We start from the raw sequence: 20,990 nt of genomic DNA, 5'->3' as shown, positions 1-20,990 counted from the left end.
TGCGGAGAGTGAGTGTGAGTGTAGCTGGGTCCAGGGTTTGGGGCCTCTGGGATGCGGATGCATTTTCATCAATTTTCTTCCTGTCAGGGAAAGAACAAAGGGCACACCACATCTTATCTCCCTCTATTTCTCCTTTTCTCCCTCTCTCCCTCTATTTCTCCCTCAATTTCTCCTTCCTTCCCTCCCTCCATCTCTCCCTCTCTCCTCGCTCGCTCTCTCCCTCTTTCTCTCTGCATCTACTATTGTTCTGTTTCCACCCCAACTCTCCGGTGCCGGTTTCTTTCTGTGGCACAGCCGAGTTTCTACGCCATGGCGCTCTTTGTGAGCTCTGGCAGTCGAGAACTGCCGTGGTTAATGAGGACGGATGCCCGTGCGTGGGAAGCGCTGGCGCTTTGTAGTGTCGCTGTACAATGGCGAGGCTCCTGGAAGCAGTCAAAGTATTGCCACACAGTAAACAGAGCTGGCCAGAAACACGGGTTTAGGAAAGACAGTTTTTTGAAATAGCACTAATTAGATTAATACTTATTCTAACTTATGCTTAACTGTGGGTTGATACTCTATGCTCAGTGTCACAACAAAAATATTAAAAGGGAGGAAAGTGTAGTTGACAATGATATTTCCTCACCTCATAGCACAAAGCTGTTGAAACCGAAGCAAAGCGGCACTGTGGTTATAAGTGGCTCCTTGGTGTAAGTGGCCTTTTTGTTAGCCTCTTGTGGTCTAAAAATAGAACAATGGACATTGGACAGATTTTATCATCTCAATCTCACTTTAGACGCACACAAACACACACACAGACAGTGAATGAACAACAGATAGGCTATTATATGTTTCCAGAACTAGGCTTGAATCTGGTTGTATAGCCTACATCAAGAACTACAATTGTATCAAATGCACTGATTAACCTTAGAATATTGTGTTTCTGGACTACCGAGACAGTGATTTAGAACAGACACAGATTAATCTACTTCTGGACTATTGATCATTTTGTTTCATGGACATGGTTTGTAATATTCAGCAATATAGTGTACATGAATATATAGGTAAACACACAGGCAGAAGGTTGTTATATAAAATGTAAAGTAATCAGGGAGATTATACCCTATCTGTGATGGCACTCTATATGGGTGGCACCCCCAGACTCTCAACATGAAAACCATGCCATTTCCCCAGTCTGTCTGGGCAACTGCAGTATGCCATGGAGAGTTTACCCATACTAGAGGAACACTGCCATGTCAGCTGTACAATACCCTACACTGGAGGATATTGTAAAGGCTCTTAATCGTGTGTGTGTGTGTGTGTGTGTGTGTGTGTGTGTGTGTGTGTGTGTGTGTGTGTGTGTGTGTGTGTGTGTGTGTGTGTGTGTGTGTGTGTGTGTGTGTGTGTGTGTGTGTGTGTGTGTGTGTATGTGTATGTGCAGCCTGTAGGAGTGGAGAGCTAGAGAAGCATCCTTAAAAGCCCTATGGTGCATGGCATGATGTCCTAAACACAATTTGACTGACCCCATCGCGAGATTATAATGGCACTAAATGTATCCCTGAGATACTTGCTGCAAAGGCAGCATAGCAAAGAGTTAGAGAGAGCTAGGAGTCGCCTAGTTGAGCACGCGGGAGGTACAGACAAATCCACTCCCTATAATGACACCATGAGCTCACCTTTACGCACCAGCCCGCCCCTCTGCAACATTTGTACTGGACACTAACTGCATGGCTCGTTGTCTTTGTCAGTTTGGCTGCGCGTAATTCATGGTCACGTTAGTGCACTGTAGCGCTGAAGATTTAAGTTGGATGTCTGTCTGTTCGTTTCGATTCGAACATAGCAGCAACAAGACAAGGCTACCCGCTACTCCCGCGGATGCTAACAACCTCATTTTCGCGCCTTTCACTGTTTTCTCTTGGTGCACGTCTGTGTAGCCGATACAGAACACAGTGCTCTTTGCTGATGCTGGAAAAATGTCCACCTCTCTTGGATGAGTAGAGCAGAAACTGAGTTCGCAGCATGGTGAAAAGCAAAGGTAAGCCGAATAAATCGACTTATCTTTCTTGCTGTGTGTGGCTGATTCAACTATGCCTGGATGCTGTTAAAATAATATTGGGCGGTTCTTGCGCTCCCTCTGGATATGGTTTTAAAGTTCGTTGACATATGGGGGTGCATCTGTCGTGAGATATCCTATTTCAGCCCGTTGAGTTTTTTGGAACTGAATTTTGGTCTGAATTCTGACTCCCATTCAATGATAATGTCAGCATGTTTTGGAATAAATCATTCCAACATCTACTGTTTAGGATGTAGTGTAGGATCAGAGCTGTAGGCAATATATTCTGTATTAGGGCTTCATCTAACAACACCTGGTTGCTTTTCATATGATTGTTTTATTTTATATCACATTAACAATGTATCCCCCATATCATAATTGAAGCGTCTTATGTAACCTATAAACAATTTATGAACTGCGTCTTGATATGTGTTCGAAATTGTGCATAATCTACACTCTTAAGGGCATTTTAAGTGTGTGTGTGTGTGTGTGTGTGTGTGTGTGTGTGTGTGCAATTAATTAGGTTGATGAACGTTGTTTGATTTTGTTGTTAGAATAATCGTGACGTTTTAATGGAGTCTAGGGACACTCCCAGAACAACTGATTGCAATCAAAGTAAGGGGTAGTGGTTACCAGCTTAAAATGCTAAGTTATTCTACATTATTCCTCAAATAATCAACATTTTCTGATATAGTCCACCTGTTATTAAATATTCCTGTTTTAGTGTTCTTCAGTAATTGTCAGTCTCAGGAAAATGTATATGGAACCAAATATTCATCTACCACTGAAAATCAGATTTACTAATCATCAACATGTATTGCACCATCTTCTATATCTATTTTAGGACATGCCCTGTGATGTGTTTTGAATTTGAAGATATATACTTTTTATATGTTCTGGATTTAGGCTGTTATTGTTTTTACAGAGAATTTCCACAGCTCTTGTTTGGCCTATATAAAGTGTTTACATAAATGCATTCAGGGAACATTCTCATTAGCATATTCTCTCTTTACAGGGCTGTAACACTTATACCGCCTTTTCTCCTTTTTATCATAACTACTATCTACGTAGTACTGTTTTCATCACTGTCTGTGTTTCGTGTCGCTAGGCAATATTCTTATTTAGCAGAGCTGCCTTTTCCTTCTCTGCCTCTTTTCAGGTCAACTCAGCGCCCATGTCTCAAAGGCTGATACTGTCATTACTAATTGACATGGTGGACTGTCCAATTCATAGTGCATTACTGTACTATATTCTAGTGATGGGGATAAAAATTGATAGGGTTACATATCGCAATATTATTGTTGGACGATATTATATCAATATTTGACTCCAAGTATCAATTTGTAAAAATGGATATGACGTCCTATAGCTTGTTCTCCATCTTCTTTTTAAATAGTGAGCCAGCATGTTTTCAGCACTTATAGTGGCTGATCATGGCTGATCAAAAGAAACATTGCAGTATCGAATCGCAATTCGATACTGTGATAATATCGTATCGTGAGGTCCCTGGCAATTCCCAGCCCTAATATATTCTGATATATGACCTCGCCACACGGAGGCAACCCTTCTCAAAGCCTCTGCCAAGTTTGACGCATGCAAAGTCCTAGATGGAGAGAGGGCTAGCGAAAGAGAGCTGCTTGGAGAGTTAAGGTCATAAAATAAGCCTAGTTTATTGTTGGAAATTTTGTGTACTATGTGGGAGCCAAACTATACATTTCTCTCAGAGGTGTAAATATGGTTAACGTGGTGATTGGCAGGGGATTATAATACTCTAAAGTTATATTCTTAGACTTAGCCTTTATGTGGGGCATAGGCTTTTGAACCAATTCTCACTTAATAAGTCAAAATGAGCACTTCCCTACTAAGACATTCACTGTTATCAGTGTATTGATTAGCCGAAAGGGGAATAGTTAGTGATGGATTGATGACATTTATAATAAATGTATTAGCAATGTAGGAAAAACACTAATGATTTAAACACTAAGGATCTCATTTACAACTAGGCAGTCCGATTTTCCACATCTGGAAAAGAAAACATAGTTCATAAATTGAGGAATGTTAATGACTTCCTCTGGTTGGAGAGGCTCGATAATATTGCTCTTCATGAATACTGGAGTGTGTGTATCACTGACTATCCTTGAACTGTCCAAGGAAGGAGCACACTTCGGTTTTTCAAGGCAGTGTTTTTTCTGTGTTAAGTGAAGTGAGTACATGCTTATGTCTGATTGGGCATTACGTACAGTACAGCCAAGTATATGCGCATCATACATATGTGTGTGGGTGTATGAGAGGGAAAGACAGACAATGACGAGCACATGTATGTTTGTTTGTGGTTTGCGTCAGTGCAGCAGGGTATTGCCACAGCCACTGTGGGGCTCTGTAGGGGGAGCTGTGCAGAACAACATCAGCCAGCCTGCTCCTCGGGGTCAGATGATGCAAAGAGGAGCAGCGTTTGCCTCAGTGTGCTGTGTGTGCTGATCCCAGAACCTGGAGTAGTGGGGCTGATCCTACTACTGGCTGGCCTAGCGCTGCGTGTCACACAGCCCTGGCCCTGTCACCATGCCCTGTCACAGTGCCCAGTGGGCTGCTGCTCACTAATGATCTGGGTCCTGCTGCTGTGCCCAGGGCCCCCTGGACACTGATGCTACCAGTTTTCAGATGGCTAATATATGACTGGCATTTGCCTCTGGGATTCAGGTAAAACATTCTGACATTATTTTATAAGGCACTATAAAGGTTTAGGAGGGGGTTGTGTGACTGTGTGTGTGTGTGTGTGTGTGTGTGTGTGTGTGTGTGTGTGTGTGTGTGTGCGTGCATGCATGTGTGTCTGCGTGCATGTGCGTGTGTGTAATTTGTGCGAGCTTGGGCGATATACCGTATACCGGGGTATTCCGAAATACCTACAGTATGATTTTCAATACCGACCACTGCTTGTAACTATAAGTATAACTATAAGAAATCTAAGATGTGTCAAATAAATTATATTGTTTGGTTTGCTAACTTGCTATCTAAGTGGCTAGATGTCAAGATCAAGCTGCTTGGTTACAGCAGAGACATTTTCGAGGCTTCACATGTTGTCATGGAAAATATTCATGTTATTTTCAACAACCAATGAGCAACTCCGCCGTAAATCCAGCTGCATATTGAACGTTGAGATTGCCGAAAGGCCAGTCTCTTTGGCAATGACATGGAGTGGCAAGGAGTGGAATGTTAGTTAAAAGACTGGTACCCAGGCTAGAGACATTCAATCCCCTCCTAGATCAAGATCCCTGTTGCCTAAATCATTTTGTGCGGAAAAATAATAATACATTTAAATTTCGCCCCTTGTGTGCACTTCTGGTAATATCGTATACCCTGGTATGGTACGGAAAATCTGGATACCGCCTAAACCTAGCATGCGTGCCTACACGCCTGTTCAACCTGGTCTCAGAGCATTTCGTATTATTCTGTACGTAAATCCATGACACTCAATTTAGTATGATATGTTATGTTTGGTATAGTTACATAAGACAGATGGTTACTTAAGGCAAAAACGAAAGGTGGTTGGTCGGGGTAGTTGTCAAAGGTTGCGAGTTTGAATCTCATCACGCACTACTTTAGCATTTTAGCTAATTAGCAACTTTTCAACTACTTGCTACTTTTTTGCAACTTAGCATGTTAGCTAACCCTTCCCCTAACCCTATCCTAACCTTAACCCTTTTAGCTAACCCTTCACCTAACCCTAACCTTAACCCTTTAAACTAACTCCTAACCGTAACCTAGCTAGAATTCATAACATATCATATGTTTTGAAAATTCGTAACATATTGTACATTTCACAAATCCGTAACATATTGTACGTTTTGCTAATTCGTAACATATAATATTAATTGTTATTCGTAACATATAATACGAAATGGGTGATGGACTTCCACAATTTTAATACAAAACCTGCGAAACTTAACATATCATACTAAATTGAGTGTCTCGGATTTACATACTGAATAATACGAAATGCGAACGTCTAGCAACCCAAAGGTTGCGAGTTCGAATCTCATCACAGACAACTTTAGCATTTTAGCTTTTTAGCAACTTTTGAACTACTTACTACTTTTAGCTACTATGCAACTACTCAACCCCTAACCCTATCCTAACTTTAACCCTTTTAGCTAACCCTTCAACTAACCCTAACCTTAATCCTTTAACCTAACTCCTAAACTTAACCTTAACCCTAACCCCTAGCCTAGCTAATGTTAGTGAGCTAACGTTAGCCACCTAGCCACCTAGCTAGAATTCATAACAAATCATACGTTTTGCATATTGGTAACATATTGTACGTTTTGAAAATTCGTAACATATTGTATGTTTTGCTAATTTGTAAAATATAAAACTAATTGAAATTCATAACATATCATACGAAATGGGTGATGGACATCCACAAATGAATACAAACCATACGAAACGTAACATCATACTAAATGGAGTGTCTCGGATTTACGAACAGAATAATACGAAATGCTCTGAGACCAGGTTGGTCTGTTAACAAGCCTTTTAGTTATCATTCATTTGGTTCAGATTTCATGTTTACAGTGCAGTATGTTGACTTGAGTAAATTAATAAAGATGGTGGCATCTTTGTGATAGAAGTGTATCCTCTGAGGCCAGTGACTCAAACTCATTACCGTTGAGACCTGCTTCAAATAAAACTCAAAGCAATATAGTGTGTCTGTGACAAAATCTTTATCCCCACTTCAAAGGCATCACTTCATTTGAGTAATTCCCTTATTTTGGGATTATGAGTGCTTTCGGTTGGTGGCATAGGAAAAACACTTTCTCCAAGTGAACGATCACATGCCTCCTAAAATCAGGGAGAGAGTGAGAGAGTGGCAGAGAGAGAGAGAGAGAAGAATTGAGGCGGGGGGGTGGGGAGGGGGCAGAAAGTGAGGATGCAGAAAGTGGGGGGGGACGCTCGAGGATGAGTCAGGGTATAGAAAAGTAGGCTCGTTTTTTGTTACTTTTGCGACACCGGATAAAAATAGAGCCTGTATGGAAGCATCCTACTTCAAAGGCAGCCGTACGGCTGGCGATGTAATAAGTAATTTATACCGTACATATATTATAAGGCAACAGCTGATGGCAGAAGTGCATCTTTTAGTGGAGCTTTGTTCTGTGTGATGGAGAGCGGAGTCAGCACATCTTAACTCGTTTCCCAGCTGTCTTTATAATGAAACATACATGGATAGAAAGATAGATGATAGCGATATTATTGCTCAAGTCTGGTTTTCCGATGTGCTTTGCAGCCGAGCCTAAGTCTTGCTTCTAGCCTCCCTAGCCTCCCTTCTGCTGTGCCACGTTGCCATGTTCTGTACATCTGCAGCGAGACACACAAATGACAGTAGGAGGGATGTGGGTTTGCTGCTGAGGTGGCTGCTGTGTTGTTTGTGCTGCAGGATTGATAAAAAACACTCTCCAAAACCATCCGTGTTTCTGTTGGGTTGAGGAGGGGTAGCTGGGTTGATGACTAGTGTTTTACTGGGGGTTGATTGATTGATGAGGTCATCTCATATATCATTGTACACATATATCACCATATCACATTGTGGTGGATCATTTCACCCATTTGCTCGAATGAAATTGAACAACTGAGCCGACGTTGAGATCCCACAATGCTCCATAGAGTTGTCTCCATGGCTGATGAGAACATAGTTGGATTTCCATTTCAATGTGGACATGGAGATGCCACTGCTGATGGATGTTAAGGAACCACATGCTCCAGAGTGTTGGTGAAACTGCTTGTGGTTGTGAGATCACAGGGAGAGGTAGTCTGAAGAGATGACTGGCCGGTGCAGTGTGTATAATAGTGGCCTGGTGGTGCCTGTGGAGGAGTGTGGAGGAAACCGTAGGATCAAGTAAATCCGAGGCCATGTTGGTGTAGACGGTTCTAGAGAAGAGCCACACAGAGATGAATAACTGCAAGTGACGGAGGCGATGGGAAGTTGTGGAACAAAAAGCTCTTGGTTGGTGGGGGCCATTTATCTTGCACTAGTTATCCCTGTACACAGCCAAGTGATATCTGACCTTGTGTGGGATTCTGTAGAAAATGATTTGAGAAATAAAACGTGATTCCATGTGAACGATGGTGCATGGGGCTACTGGGGCTGTGAATGTGCTGAGGATGCAGCAGGGAGCCATCCCAGTCACGGGGAGTGATGAAACAAAGAGGCCATGACAAAATGGAGTCAGGCCGATTGGAGCCAGTTCTTTTCAGACCTCGCTGAATGTTGTTGCGTGAAAAGGCCTTGGCCCAGGAGAGAGGGGGCAGTGGGACTCAGATGGATTAAAAGAAAGGGGGATAGAAATGTGCTATTATGGAGCCCCCACATATGAATGCTATCAGATATATATATGAATGCATATCAGGCAATAGAAAAAAGCGTACTGTACTACTTGGTCCAAAAAGACATTATGGAAAGCTTAGCATTCATTTAAATTTGAGGTGCATATTGAACTATTTATGGTGCACATCAAAGCCCTCAGCAATCAAAAGACCAACATAATCAGATGCTCATATGTAATGCAAGGCACATTAGGTAGTGTGACGTCTCTGCAATCCTTTGGAAGTGACATTTGTGAAGTAATCTTTGTCGACTTGTCACATTAGAGCTGGCTTGTCCTCACTTTCTCTCTCTCTCTTTCTCGCCCCTTCTTCTTGATGTCAGCGTCTGGAGCTGTGTTAAACATGACAAAGAGGACAGAGGCGAGGAGCTCTGGTTTCTTTTGGTCCTCTAGTTTTGTCTTGGTGTGTGATGTGGGAGGACACTGATATGATAAATCTCTGCAAATGTCACAGCTAAACCTGCTCTGTGTAGACAGCTTCAGCAGGAGTCAGCGAGGAGGAGAGACGAGAGAGGAGAGGGGGGGGAGGTAGCGGCCCTGTGTGTTGGCTTCCCAACACATTATGTGACTCAGAGGACAGGGACGCTAACAGCAGAGGATAAGGCTTGAAACAGCGATAACGGCTCCAAATGAGCCACAATGAAGGCCTGTGCCAAACATCCACACTGGAATAGGAAACGAGGGCTGTTTTGATGCTCTGTGACAGGAACCGATTTCATCCTCCAATCTTCCATTCAGAAAACCTTCCTATTTTATGTTGATGTTCTGATATAGTGGCTAATGTCTGTTGTTGACAGGAGAGAAAGATGAATCCTCATCATTAGAGAGAGATTTGCCCTCTATCGCCGTCCAGCCACTCCACAGTACTGTACTATATGTCCTCTTCCCCTCCACTGCCCATTCCAATGTTCTGCTAGCTTATTTGCTTTGAAGAGTGCTGTGTGCCAGCAAGCTAGTGATGCAGTGGTTGTCTTCCACTCCGGGACTTTGAAGCAGGCATATATTATTCAGCAAAAGCAGGCCACTTTTTTTTAAAACTACACATGACGAGAACTGACATTAAGTAAAAATCACCCGACCTCTATACAACGACGCGTTTGCCAAAGCAGCCATGGATGTTGGATCTGCCGACTTGCTCAGAGCAAAGTGGGTGGTGTTGTTCATTTAATTAGTGAGAGTATTCACACTAGCTGGGAGTGCTTTGCCTTGTACTAGACAGTTAAAGGGCCTTGGTGACACCATTCCATCACACCACAACAAGGTGTAGGGTTGATATATGTGTCTATGATCTTGATGAGATGCATCAAAACTAATCTGAAAGGACACCATGGATGCGGGGGAATAGCCCTTTGGAGGGAATCAGCCTTTAAATTCTCCATTGCTGTGTTGGACATAAGTAGGAAAACAGAATATATAAAATGGAATACTGTAATTGACTGAAATCAGAATATGCAGCAATAATTCTTTTGAGAAATGGTAGCCTTAAATAAATGTACTTTGCTTACAAATGCTCTTTATTGAAGAATGAGTATTTTATGGAATTTCTAGGCCACGCATGATCATACATTTTTTATCATTCTCAAAACACATTATAAAATCTCCTTTGTTATCTCCTTGAAATGTCCTTATAAGCAAGTTGATGTCCTATTTCACAAGATAAATACTTGTGGTTGGTGGACATAGTTCACTTTACAAACCAAATATTTGATGGCCTAAAATAGGATGTGAGTAAGGGTTTAGAATGAAACATAAGTAAACATGAGGCTACTCCTCGGATTTTATGTTCTTCTCGGCACTCTCCTGTCCCCTCCTCCATTCTCCTCTCCTATTCTCTTTCAACTCAATCTCTAATTTACTATGGCCAATCCTTAACCCTGCTGTATGCTTCTCCATATTCACGAGTCATTTCATATTTCACTGTTTACATTAACTACATCAAACAAACCTGCTAGCTGGGGCTACTGCCCATGTTTCCAACAGTTGATCTAGTATTCCAGAATATATTTTTGCACCACCAGTGAAAAATAGTTGTGGTGCCTGCCTGATCAGTTATAACTATGTAGGTAACATCATTAAATGATAGGCGATAATACTGGGAGTCAGCTATGATTTACTTTACTTTAGCCCAGGGTCGCAACTTTCACTGGAGACAGCTTTAGCCAGTTTTAATGACCATAAAGCAGAGGTTTGGGGTCAACCATTTTGCTTTAGCCAAATCTACAACTCTAGTTTCTGAAGTGTTACTGCAGGCTTAATCATGCAAATCAATGTTATTTTCTCAGTTCAATCGGTTTTGGTTGCAAAACATCCTCCATGATTATGGCAAAATAAAGAAAATTCTGCACCATTGATTGCACCAAGAATCATAATGAAAACTCATACGCTTTCACTATATATTTCTCAAGGTCAGAGTCAAATGCAGGAGTTCTTATTTCAAGGCAAGTCAAATACCTTACATGATGGTTAATTTAAAAGCCTGCATAGGACATCAAAGTTGACCTCCTTTCACTGTGCTGCTCTTAAAGAGCAAGGTTATCGGAGCGATTGAAGGAATTGAAAGCCCTGTAATAATTCCTCATTTTCTATATTTCTTTCTTGCTCTCAACTGTTTTTCTTGTCTTTCATTATCGTCATTATAGAATTGACAGTCTCGGCTTGAACACATGAATAATGGTAGCCATGAAAGACATTGACAGTGAGTCTAAAAGAGCATTGTATTGATATGGTGACGAGATTGTGTCATTTCTAGCACTTCATCATGTTCAAACAGGACGATGCCCGTCGTCCACCTTTAACTTACAATAGCAGTGTGTATAGTAACATGTACCCTCCGTCTTCTGTGTGTGTGTGTGTGTGTGTGCTCTCCAGGTCGTCCCTTACCTCCCACACCTTCGTCCAGCCTGCTACCCCCTGCCCCACCTCCACCCACCGGCCCGCCCCATCCTGCCCCCCCAGCCATCAGGGAGTGCCAAGTGCCTCTGCTGGACAGCGGCTCCCCCCACGTCATGCTGGACCCCCCTACTGATGACGAATTCTCCCCCAATTCTTACCTACTCCGGGCCTGCGCACCTCCACCCCAGCCCCCCTCTGCGGGTAAGACCTTCCCCAGCCAATGTAAAGTATCATAGATACGCCATCTACCATGGAATAACTCTCTCAGTCTCTATTCACTGTGGTTCAGGGATAGATACAGATCTCTGCAAAAATCTGTTGAATAGTTTAGATTTAGTTTTAAAACCAAAAAGTAAGCGCACATTAAACGATTATGCCAGAAGGATGTTCTACAACGATCATTTGTAATGTTAATCTATTTTATTTTTTTTATAACTCACTTGCTTCTGGTAGAATATAAAATGTATGTGCTAAGATTGAATTCATTGATATACTGCAATTCCAAATATTTTTCACACAACAAAGAAAGTAGTCATTATGAATTTACAATTATTTGCTCTTCTGCCACCCAAAGTCATAAAAATAGGAAAGCGTTTTGAAAGCAGCTCCTTTGAATCGGAACATATTATTTCCATATTAATAACTACCATTCCATAGTAAATTATGAATCCCTTATCATTGACTAAGTTTCTACCTGTGCTTGTGAGACTGGTTGCATATACAATGAGGAACACACTTAGGGTTTATATTTCCACTGTTCTCTGTGGTTTATTGGATAAAATGAGGAGAGCTTGTTAGTGTACATTAGTATTAAAAGAAAATACAGACCTTTTAATTGGCTAAGAATATATTATTTATAAAATGGAAGTTCTGTGTTCATTTTCAGTTCAAAAAAACCAAACAGGTGAATTTACCAATGCTTTGGAAATTGATAAATATCACAATGGATAAATTGTGGTTTAATAAAGTATTATTGAATTGAAGTAGTATTAAATTGAATTATTGGATTGAATTGAGTCTGAAATGCAAAAATATGCTTGAAAGATGTTGAATTGAGGGAATTTGTGGAGTTTAATTTAATTTCATTGAGTTCAATTTGTGAAACTGTCCCCCACTGTGAATGTCCATCAAAAAACTTTATTCAAAAGCATTAGTCATTAGGAATGGTGTAGAAATAGACTTAATTCATTTTCATATTTTCTGCCCGTAATTGCTTTGCCTTTTTCTGCGCTACCATGAACAAGCAAGAAAATTGTGCGTCTTTGAGTGTGCTTTTGTTCCAAACACCGGGAATGCAGCTGTTAGTTTCTAATCACGTCAGTATTCAGAATGAGAGTTCCTAGGTGACTGAATTCTCCTCAGTGGGAGAGAATGGTGGAAGGAAAGGATTTGAGACGATTACTGCGATGTCACACAGAGACTCTGCTTGTAGCCGGAGATACAGAGGGGGCTTTGTCTGGGTTTCCAATGGTTTCTCGCATTCATTTATGTTTTTCTGACTGTAAATTCGACACTAAAGCTATATTACTTGTATATTTATGTCTTCTAAAATGTGGATAGGAAGCACAGCTGTTGGCTATTGTCGTTTCATGTTGAATAGTTCTGGGACTACACTTTTATTTTTGTACGTACCAGTGAATATTCCCTTGATGAAATTGTGTACTGTAGGCTTTGTATTTTTCTTGCCAGTGCACTTATTTGTAGGTAATGAATTGTCCCAAAATAGCACATCTTTACATGGTATTGTTTATATTTCAGTGTTGGAAAACTGCTCGGCCTACACAGAAATATGACGTTTTTGAAATGCAATCAGTGTGAGGTTGTAGCCTACGTTTGAATTCCAGCACAGGTCACAAAAAGAATACGTATTGTATAGCTCATTGGACACGTTGCCTTTACATATTTCCAACCCACTGCATCTGTGCACCACAAAGTAATAGTACATTATGGAATAATACAAGTAGGAATATTACATTAACCAAATGTTCCTGTTTATGGTCCGATTAGCAGGTAACAGATCCCTTTTGTGTCACTGTATCAACAGGCTGTAGATCTGCTCCTTGAAATGGGCCTGTCCTTCTCCTAAGTTGTCTTCTGATCCACATCATCCCATTGCCTTTGAGTTGAAAGGCCACTGACTCCCATTGTTGGGGTCATGCGTTTTCCTCTGTGAATAAACTGAGGTGACACCTCACTAACTCGAAGATAAAAATATATATTCTCTGTGCTTGGTCACTCTGGCTCTTTCTGAACCTCAATGCTCCACGTGAAGTCCATTCCCTCTGAGGAGGCAATCAGGAAAGCTACTCTGAGCAATAACTGCCAATAACTCAAATAATTATAGAATCAAGTCAACATACTGACGCATGATGGGAATTAAGGGCAGAAAGCTGTAAAAGAGACTTCCTTCCTCTTCTATGGATCTAAATTGGTAAGTGATAGATCAATTTGATAAACGCAAATCTGTTTTTCAAAATCAGTTGGAACCGTTTTTTTGCTCGAACAAGGTCTAGTCTTAATTAGATTAGCCTGTCCTTTAATCAGCCATAACTCTTTATTAAAACCATTGGGGGTGGGGTTCAGAATTTGAGAGTAATGTGATTATAGCTAATTTCAAATGACTTTGCATTAGGGCTCAAATTGGTTTACTTTTCAGAGGAGCCACATCAATCATGGCGAAAGCAGTGACAGATATCATAACAAATAGGTTAGTGAAACGTTTAGTCCTCTTAAGACAGATATTTTGACTTAATTAGATTTTCATTATGGTAGCCTATAGGTCTTGTTTTCAACAGATACACATAGTAGTATGATATTCCTATTGATGATTGTGTTTGATAATATATTGCTGCATGCCTTTTCTGCTCTTAAAGGGTTTTCTGGGAATTGGAGTTTAGTGTAACATTTCTCCATGCTGTGTTTTCATTAGGCCTAAATGTGGAAAAGAATCAGCACAGAGTAGTTTAGTAAACAGTAAGATGCAACAACTAGAGGGTGCTAGCCATTTGGTGAAAATACTGTATGTGCCATTTTTCAGTACAGCCGACATGTTGCTCTGGCAGTATTCTACTGCAAAATGATTACGTTACTCTTAAAATATGCTGTACTGCATATTACCGAGTATTGCATCTCTCACTGTTCACCTACCACCTCCTATCACGTACCACATTAACAGGGAGTAACTAAGAATACTTTGAAAAAAGAAAGAACAGTCACCCTAGTTACTAGGATTTTAACTTTTTGTTTTTACACAGTACTTGGTATGATGAGTTTTTCAATTAGATTTTTGCATTCATTATGATATTTGTTGTACATACCATAATTCATATTGTTTGCATTATAAAAACAATTAAATATAATTCTACATTTTGTTCACACATTTTCAATCGCTAGACATAGTTAAGTAAGGACAAGTTATTTCATAGAAGTATTTATTATTATGTTTAGAGATCTAAATGTGCGTTTGGAAAAGATGTGATGAAATAATGCAAATGTATTTGTATTTTATTGACTTGACCATGGCACTTTAAAGGGGCAGTCCGCAGTTGCTACATTCATACTTGGACTTATAAATCAATTATATATACCCATTGATTCATGACGAATATAACATATAAATGCCTCATGAGCTTAGTTAATATGTTGTACCCCATCAGAATCCAAAATATAAGCTTGCTTTACTCCATTGTTTATAAACAACAAATGTAAACAAACACTGTATAGCCTCAAAACATGGTTAAAACTATAATTTGGATATCATGGATGGTCAGTCCTTGTATCCATAGCTCTGTCTATGAATTTGAGAGCAGTTACATTTCTTCACCCCCATCCCTCAGCTTTTTTGGAAACAGCGGTAGTGTGAATGCTTCTGTTATTGTTTCAACAGTGGATTGGCCCTTTAACATCCAAAGTACATATTCAAATATTGCAAAAATATAAATTATCTCCTGTTATTGATTTTAAAATATGTGAATCAATACGTTTCTGACCTAAACAAGTAAATACGTATTATATCTATGCACATTGCTTAGAAAATCAGTCATACCAGCTTTTACTCATCACATGCATGCAGTTAATAGAAAATCTATGCAAGAAGTAAAATAAAATAAATCAGTCAGTCAGGCGGTTAAAAGACCATAGAATGATTTTTCCATGGAAGTGTCAATACTTGTAGGTATCACGAAGTGGTATGTCTACGACATGAAATAGCATATCACCACAGCCTTATGGAAGTTGATGGCCTGGTGCTGCAGTATAAAAGCCTTTTATATGATTATCTGCTTCTCACGCCGTCCTGTTTGGAGTCAGAACAGAAGTGATATTTTCGACTAAACACAATTAACCCAGATTGTTAGACAGGTAGGCGCTGTTAGACACTGTAGGCAAACAAACACTGTTTTACATGGAAGGAACGTTGGAGTATTTTTAGCTCTGAGAGGTATAACAGATCTAAAGCGCTTTTTAGATTTCCTTGTCATCAATTCCATTGAGATTTCAAACACATCTCTTCCTTTTGTCAAGTTTTTCTTCATTGGTTAGGTAGCTGGATAGAATAAAGAATATTTTAATTGCCTGTTGTTTTCCGCTCTGGCATCTCTTTCCCTGTTGATTCTGATAATGAATCCTACTATCATTTTAGATTGAGGTTCCTGTGTATAGAGCACATACATTCACATACTGTATTCTGTAATAGGATACTATAGTTCTCTACAAAGCATTCTAATGGGCTGTTTTGTAACTTACTTTTTCCGCCATCTGCACACATTGTGTAATTTCATTCTGGTCTTTACTTTTCTAGTACAATCACCTCTCAGAGGGAAACATTTTCACCAACAACCACCAAGAAGCTAATTGATGAAACAGATCATGAACAATTTTTTCCTTCATTTCAGTTGGATTTCCTGCCCATATGCCTAGGGTTATTCAGTTATCGACTGATTCCCTTAGAATGATTATGACAACTCAGTCATCAATCCCCTCTACTCCTCCTGCCTCATTACATATTTTGCTATCCCAGTTTAAATCACTGTGTGTTGAAGTTGGATGACTGTTGATTTTTGTGTTTCCTGCTCCTAAATTCGACATAATATTCTTGTAGCGGCTTTTTCATTCTCATGATCATATTTGTATCCAGAGCGTCTTACATATTGTGGCAGTGTTGCATCTCTCCAAACAAATGCTAAACGTTGCCTTCAAATGTATAGTCTGCCCCTGAAGCCTCCATTCTTAGCCTTGCTCTTGTGGCTTATCCCCAGTGCCGGCTGTGCGTAATTGGTATGCATTGTTAGTCTCCTGCAAATTTTTTGCACTAACCCATGCTACAGCATTAGCACCTTGTGTACACTCCCTATCTCTTCCTGAGGCTGTCAAATTCTCAGGTGTCATGGGGGAAAAGTGAGGTGTCTATGGCATCAGCACTGTACTGTGTGCCTGTTGGGGCCTGTCTCTCCACACCCACACTCTTTGGGAAGGTTTAGCCAGACGCAGTAGCTACTCCTGGAAAGAGCCAGGCTCTTAGCGCACTAATGCTACCAATGCATTATTCATCTGTTGTTTTTTTCCCTCTTGCGATTTCCGGTGTCTTTGCGTTTGGAAGTAGAAAAACATTCCAACAGGGAAATCACAAGAAGTTTGTGTGGTGTGTTGAATGTTTGATCACTCCATTCTCTACACCGCTTTGTTACCAAAGGAAAATTCATTTGTCTGGTCTTAAATTTTGTATTAATAAATTGTATTAATGCGACAGATTGTGTCTCTGGTGATGAATGTAATTTCATAGCATTGGGGCATTTGATTTGGAGGGGTTTCAAATTGAATGTGCAGTAGTCTCGTCTCCTTGACTGTTGCTGCTGGGCAGTTATTATTGTCTAATTAGTGGAGATGAGTGGCCGAGGCAGAGATATGCTGTGCTCTGAATATTTAAAAACTATCCGTCTCATCCCCCCCTCCTCTCTCCATCAGTATGTCTCTGTATTTCATTTGCACTAACGTACTGCAATCTTTGCTTTTTAATTAAATCCCCAAGAAATAAAAACTTCAAGGGGACAGGGCTAAGTAGTGCACTCCGAAACTGAGCTGTCCTTCGGCACTTCCAGATCCCCAGCTCTTTAGAAGAGTAGGGGTATGATCCATGGCTTGTCAAGCATGGCCGCTCACTGATCTGACCCGGTGTGGTGTTGCTGCGGGTCTGTTTTACCACCCATCCTATTGCTCTGGAAACGCCCAACAGAATTGTCAACATAAGGTTTATTCATTGAACAGAAGTCCCTGGAAAAATCGAATTAAACTGCTTCTGCTAATCCTGCCATTCTCTGTTACGATATGATGTACTAGTAGTGAAAGAAAATGAAGTCTGCACACCCTCAGCTGAATCCTGGGTCTTGCATATCCATTACACCGTTCTTACCAATTTGCAGCCGAAGCCAAATGTTAACCCATTCAACTAGGCATATGTTGAGGCTTTGAGAGCTGTCATGAGTGCACTGACCTTTGGGCCTGTTTCAATGAAGACATTTGCACCTTTCTTTGGTTTGTGTAAAGAGATAGGTGGAACTAACAAAAGAGTGGAAGACAGAAAAATGCCCCCTTTCCAAACATGCCACCTCATTTCTTTTTAAGCAGGCTGAGTCACAGTAAAAATCACAATTTCTATTACCTTGTGCTGTCTTGGGGCGTCTCCTGCCCCGTTTAGATTGTGTCTTTTATCATTCCAAATTGACATTTATGCTTTTACTCGTATTGTTTTTCCAAGGTTCCCACCACTCATGTTGGGCAATTTATTTTAATCCTTGTCATTCTAGTCCGTAGCCTGCGAATCTGAGCTGCAGTAATTTCAACATCGCCATGCACCACTAACAACAACAAGCGGACCCGGGAAGCTGTTGTGCTGTGCTTCCATTTTTCCCTGCATTGCCTCTGAACTGTAATTGCTTTTAGCTCTTTTATTCCCTTTCAGCATTCTGTCTCTTTTCTCTCTCTACATGTATATTTGATAGCTGACGTGGCTATAAAACACATTCTACACCTGGGTCATTATCTACAGCAATTTTTATTTTATTTTGCCTGGACTCCTAAACATTGGAGAAAGAAATAGACATGTAGACCATTTTATGTGTTTGTGTGTTTTCCTCTGTTCCCATACTGTTTAAAGAGAGTATTCAGTTGGAGCAGATTTTCAAGTTCAAACTGAGTGATTTTCAAGTTCAAACAGAGTTTTGTAGCAAATTGCCTTGAACGCTCATCCAGTTTTTTGTTCAGGAATGATACAAAAACAACAAACATCAAATAGTAGCTTATTTGACATGGGCTCTCGTCTGTGTTTTATTGAGTTGTCTTTTACATGCTGTTGGTGTGCACAGTAAATTAGAACTTAATTATAAATCAACTCTGTTAAATGACAGGGAAGAGAAGGCATTCAAATAAAAACACATTTAGAAAAGCAAGTTGAGGTAGAATGGAGGGAAAATGAATGTCATTTTATTGGTGGAGCTACAGCTCAGTGCTGTTTCCCATCTCAACAGTTTTTACATTAAAGGAGCTTATGATGCAGGATGAGATCTAAAGCTACAGAACAAAGTTTTAGTCATGCTCATATGGATGTTGCTGCAGCTTGGCTAATACCACATTTACTTGGATAAGACCCACTGCCATAAATCTGTGTTTTTAATGAAAACATTATTTATAATGTATTTATAATTGAGCAAATTTTTTTTTTGGGGGGGGTATTTTTGGTATTACAATATCCCAATTTTCTTGGAAAAATGTGAATTTTTTTCTGATTCATATAAAGAAAACAGACACGCTCTCAATTTCAATGTCTGCCACTCTGTAGCGAGGAGCTGCCTTGCTGACAGAAAAGCAATTAACCTTTTAGAAGTTTCTTCATTCTATATCCATGGAGTGGTAATTACCAACATGTCTGCCTGTTATTAAGTTTGTATCCTCTATTGCGAATTTCTAGTTTGCCTCTCTTGCTCCTCATAGGACTTTGTTCGTTTGGAATTGGAATGATTGTCTTCCAGGCTGAAAGAGAAAAGGCATAATTCTCCGGGGATAGGTTGTGTGAGTGCCCTTGTTCTGCCTGGCTGATGTTGTTGCTTTCTGTTCATGTGTATGTATGTGTGTGATCATGTGTGTGCCGTGTTAGGGACCACTCCACTGTGCTGCATCTCTTTATTGTGCAGGGTTAAGTCATCATGTCACCCATTCTGAAAAAGCTGCTGCCCCCACTACTAAAACAGCAGTGCAACCCCGCCATTCCTCTACTGTGCAGCACAACTGTTTTTTTAAGATGGAGTATGTCGTTTTAAATAGGTATGAAGATAGTAGTGCTGAGCCACAGTGGGAGGACTGATCCTCTGTGGAAGGACTGGCTGTGGCAGGTAACCGGAGGGTTGCCAGTTCAAATCCCGGGTCAGACCGGAAATATCTGGCGGGATTTCTGATATCAATTCCTGGATGCCATTGCCTGCCGATGTGCCCTTGAGCAAAGCACTTAACCCCTCCACAACAACAGGTCCCCAGACTCCCAGTGTGGCAGCCCCCTGCACCTACATTTACATTTACATTTACGTCATTTAGCAGACGCTCTTATCCAGAGCGACTTACAAATTGGTGCATTCACCTTATAGCCAGTGGTCAAAACTGTATGTATGTGTGTATTTCGGAGGGGTTGGGCTAAAAGCGGAAGTGAAATTGTGCAATCGACCAATAAAGTGATCTATATCTTAGAGGGCCTTTGTATTAGAGCTATTAAACACACAATAGAGTAAACTAATAAAGGCCAGCACGCTGCAGAATGCTGTAATCTGCGTATTACAGTAGGGACTTTGACAACCCCCCTGCTCAGATCTCCACTGTGATCTCGGCAGTATGTTTAAACAGATGAGGAGCCGGCCATTGTGTCTGTGGGATTTCACTGGTTCACACAGGGATGTCGTTCCTGAAGGTTAGAAACTGAGGGCTCTGACTGCAACAGCCCTTTTGTGTGCCCACAGACCTGTTGAGGGTTGGTAAACAACCTCCACGGCTGTCAGCTTAATTTGAGTTTGAACAGCAGTTTGCGGGGGGAAACAGAGGAAGAAGCATCAAATCAGAGCCCGACCAAGCGTTAGTACCAGAATGCCATTGTGTTTAGCCGGGGCTGCAGTTTGGAGTGGTGCTTTGATGGACACGTCACACTTTATAATCCACTGCTCTCAGCCCTATTGTGCTGCTCAGATTGTTCCCTGCGTCCCTGCAGTCCAAACGCAGCTTTTGTGAAATGTGGGTTTTGTAGCACTAGGTCTTTCTGCAGTTCTTACACAGTGTGGTGTGGGAGATTACACACCCTGGCCCTCCAAACCATGACTGATCTCAGCTCGGCCCAATCCCTCTTTCATTTCTCCTCTTTTCACAAGACGTTTTGTGTAAAGGGCCTCTCCCTTTCTTAGCTCATGTCTTATGTCTTGGTATGAGTCTCATTCTTCAGTTATCAGTGCTGTATATGTAATCACTGTTTTTTATCATGTTGACTTTATATACTGTATGGGTAACTGATATTTTGATGTTACTTTTGAAATGTTCTATAGCTGACATTAAGTATACAAGGAGAGGAAGACGAAACCCAATGGAGAATATACACAGAGTGGACAAAACATTAGGAACACCTTCCTAATCTTGAGTTGCACCCCCTTTTGCCCTCAGAACAGCCT

At 40.8% G+C, this 20,990-nt stretch overlaps 1 protein-coding gene across 1 annotated transcript in view; it reads left to right on the top strand.

Moving 5' to 3' along the window:
- Positions 1 to 1,724: 1,724 nt before the first annotated feature.
- Positions 1,725 to 20,990, top strand: part of LOC121574077 (teneurin-2-like) — an 80,729-nt gene continuing 61,463 nt past the window's right edge. Inside the window, exons 1-2 of the mRNA XM_041886659.1 lie at positions 1,725 to 2,014; positions 11,275 to 11,499. Coding sequence (XP_041742593.1) covers positions 1,999 to 2,014; positions 11,275 to 11,499 — 241 coding nt within the window. The 5' untranslated portion in view covers positions 1,725 to 1,998. The remainder of the gene's footprint in view (positions 2,015 to 11,274; positions 11,500 to 20,990) is intronic.

Source organism: Coregonus clupeaformis, chromosome 9 (assembly GCF_020615455.1).
Source record: "Coregonus clupeaformis isolate EN_2021a chromosome 9, ASM2061545v1, whole genome shotgun sequence".
NCBI classification, from domain to species: Eukaryota; Metazoa; Chordata; class Actinopteri; order Salmoniformes; family Salmonidae; genus Coregonus; species Coregonus clupeaformis.
Note: the sequence above shows the minus strand (reverse complement) of the source record. Positions and strands in the feature narration are given on the sequence as shown.